The sequence below is a fragment of the Carlito syrichta genome, unplaced genomic scaffold, assembly GCF_000164805.1.
Source record: "Carlito syrichta isolate Samal-C Ts95f unplaced genomic scaffold, Tarsius_syrichta-2.0.1 Scaffold312061, whole genome shotgun sequence".
In the NCBI taxonomy this organism is placed as follows: domain Eukaryota; kingdom Metazoa; phylum Chordata; class Mammalia; order Primates; family Tarsiidae; genus Carlito; species Carlito syrichta.
The window spans coordinates 36,836-39,209 of NW_007256157.1; the positions used below are offsets into that span (position 1 = coordinate 36,836).

A 2,374-nucleotide genomic window follows, 5' to 3' on the forward strand; every position below is an offset into this window, starting at 1 on the left:
TTGAAAGGATGAGGTGGAAGGATCACCGGAGCCCAGCAGGTCGAGGCTGCGGTGGCCGGGAGCGGTCGCTGCACTCCAGTCTGGGCGACAGAGTGAGATTCCAACTCAAAAAAAAATAAATAAATAAAAATAAAAATAAAGCCGGGCTCGGTGGCTCAGCCTGTAATCCCGCACCTTTGGTAGGCAGAGGTGAGCGTATTGCCTGAGCCCGCGGGTTCGAGACCCGCCTGGGCAGCGAGACCTCATCTCTACAATAAATCAAAAAATCAGCCGGGTGTGGTAGCGCATGCCTGTAATTCCAGCTACTCAGAGGCTGAGGCGGAAGGATCACCAGAGCCCAGCAGGTCGAGGCTGCGGTGGCCGGGAGCGGCCACTGCACTCCAGTCTGGGCGACAGAGTGAGACTCCAATTCAAAAAAATAAAATATATAAATAAATAAATAAATAAAAATTAGCCAGGCGTGGTAGCGCGCGACTGTAGTTCCAGCTACTTGGAAAGCTGAGGTGGAAGGATCGCCGGAGCCCAGCAGGTCGAGGCTCCAGTGGCCGTGAGCGGCCACTGCACTCTAGTCTGGGTAACAGAGTGAGATTCCAACTCAAAAAAAAAAAAAAAGAATACGACCATGAGACAAGGAGGACAAAGATTCAGGGGCTCTCAAATCCCGAACCCAGGCAGGGTGTGGTGGTTCACGCCCGTAATCCCAGCAGTTTGGGAGGCCGAGGCGGGAGGTCTGCTTAAACCCAGGAGTTCGAGACCAGTCTAAGCAAAATAGTGAAATCTCGTCTCTACAAAAAAATTTAAAAATTAGCCAGGAGTGGTGGCGCGCGCCTGTAGTCCCAACCTACTCAGAAGGCTGAGGCAGAATTCTGGTCTGCCTGAGCCCCAGGAGGTGGAGACTGCGGTGAGCCGTGATCTTGCCACTGCACGCCAGCATGGGCAAGAGTGAGACCCGACTCAAAAAAAAAAAGGAAAAGAAAAATCTTGAATTCATATCCACTTCCAACAGGCCAGGGGCGGCAGTTCCCTGATCTCCTCGCCGACGTAGGCCCCAGCGGTAGGGCAGCAAAAGTGGACGTGAAGCGCCTCTGGCCCCGGCTCAGTTTTAACTACCTCAGTTTATCCATCCCTCCAATCTCCAGCCCCCAAGACATCGCTAAAAGGCTAAAGTAAGAAAGCTCCTGAGGAATCCCCTTCCCAGTCGCGCTAAATCCTCTCCCTCTCACCTCAATACCCCGGGGCTTCTCCATGAGACCTAACTCGGTTTCTCCGACCGTCACCAGGTGCAGGAAGCCATGTTGGCCTCGCCGCTCTCTCCAAGCGCAGTCATTGGCCACTTCCCTGAGCCAGGGACCAATCACGCTGCAGGAAAGAGGAAAAGCCCGTTCCGTGCCCGTCCGCTCCCCTCTCGGCCCCGGGACCGGGAAGCCGCAGGCGGTTGTGGGACTTGTAGTTCCCCACGGGTGCGCAGGGTGGGGGCGTTTCCATAGTGACATGAAAATCCAGGGGCGCTATGGAAACCCCCCAGGTTCTAATTACACCGACCTCGATCCTATTCTTCACTGAACGATTATTGAGCATCCACGATAGCCAGTCACTGTGGCAGCCTCCAAGAATAACCTCACACTCTCGGGTTAGAAATGTAAGACGTCCTTGTCCCGGGATGCCCAGCAGAGGGACTCATTTCCAACTCAGAAGCTGGAATACTCCTTATGCCCAGTGTTGTAAATGTCCCCCACTTGCGCAAAATACTGCGACCGTCCCCCTTCATCATTATCTCCTGAGTAGCACCTCGAATATGTGACTCTCCTCCTCATTCCATTTGGATTTTCCACAACATCCTTACACACTCTGGGTCCCCGGTGCTGTTGTGGAAGCTTTAACAACGTCTCAGCGCCGGGCTCCGTGGCTCAGACTGTAATCCCGCGCCTTGGGAGGCTGAGGTGAGTGGACTGCCTAAACCCGTGGGTTCGAGACCCGCCTGGGCAACTTGGCGAGACCTCATCTCTACAATAAATCAAAAAATCAGCCGGGCGTGGCAGCGCATGCCTGTAATTCCAGCTACTTGGAAGGCTGAGGCGAAAGGATCTCCGCAGCCCCGCAGGTCGAGGTTGCGGTGGCCGGGAGTGGCCACTGCACTCCAGTCTGGGCGACAGAGTGAGACTCCAACTCAAAAAAAAAAAATAAAAGAGCTGGGCTCGGTGGCTCAGCCTGTAATCCCGCGCCTTTGGGAGGCTGAAGTGAGTGGATTGCCTGAGCCCGCGGGTTCGAGACCCGCCTGGGCAGCGAGACCTCATCTCTACAAAAAAATAAAAAAATCAGCTGGGCGTGGTAGCGCGCGCCTGTAATTCCAGCTACTCGGAACGCTGAGATGGAA

General features: G+C 54.5%; 1 protein-coding gene across 5 annotated transcripts in view; it reads right to left on the reverse strand.

The window, feature by feature from the left end:
- The window catches only part of L3MBTL2 (L3MBTL2, polycomb repressive complex 1 subunit), a 26,858-nt gene extending 25,462 nt beyond the window's left edge, over window positions 1–1,396 (reverse strand). For all 5 annotated transcript variants that reach the window (XM_008069473.2, XM_008069471.2, XM_008069470.2 and 2 more), the window contains exon 1: window positions 1,224–1,396. In XM_008069473.2, the coding sequence (XP_008067664.1) occupies window positions 1,224–1,247 (24 nt within the window). In that variant the 5' untranslated portion in view covers window positions 1,248–1,396. The remainder of the gene's footprint in view (window positions 1–1,223) is intronic.
- Between the last annotated feature and the right edge of the window lie 978 nt (window positions 1,397–2,374).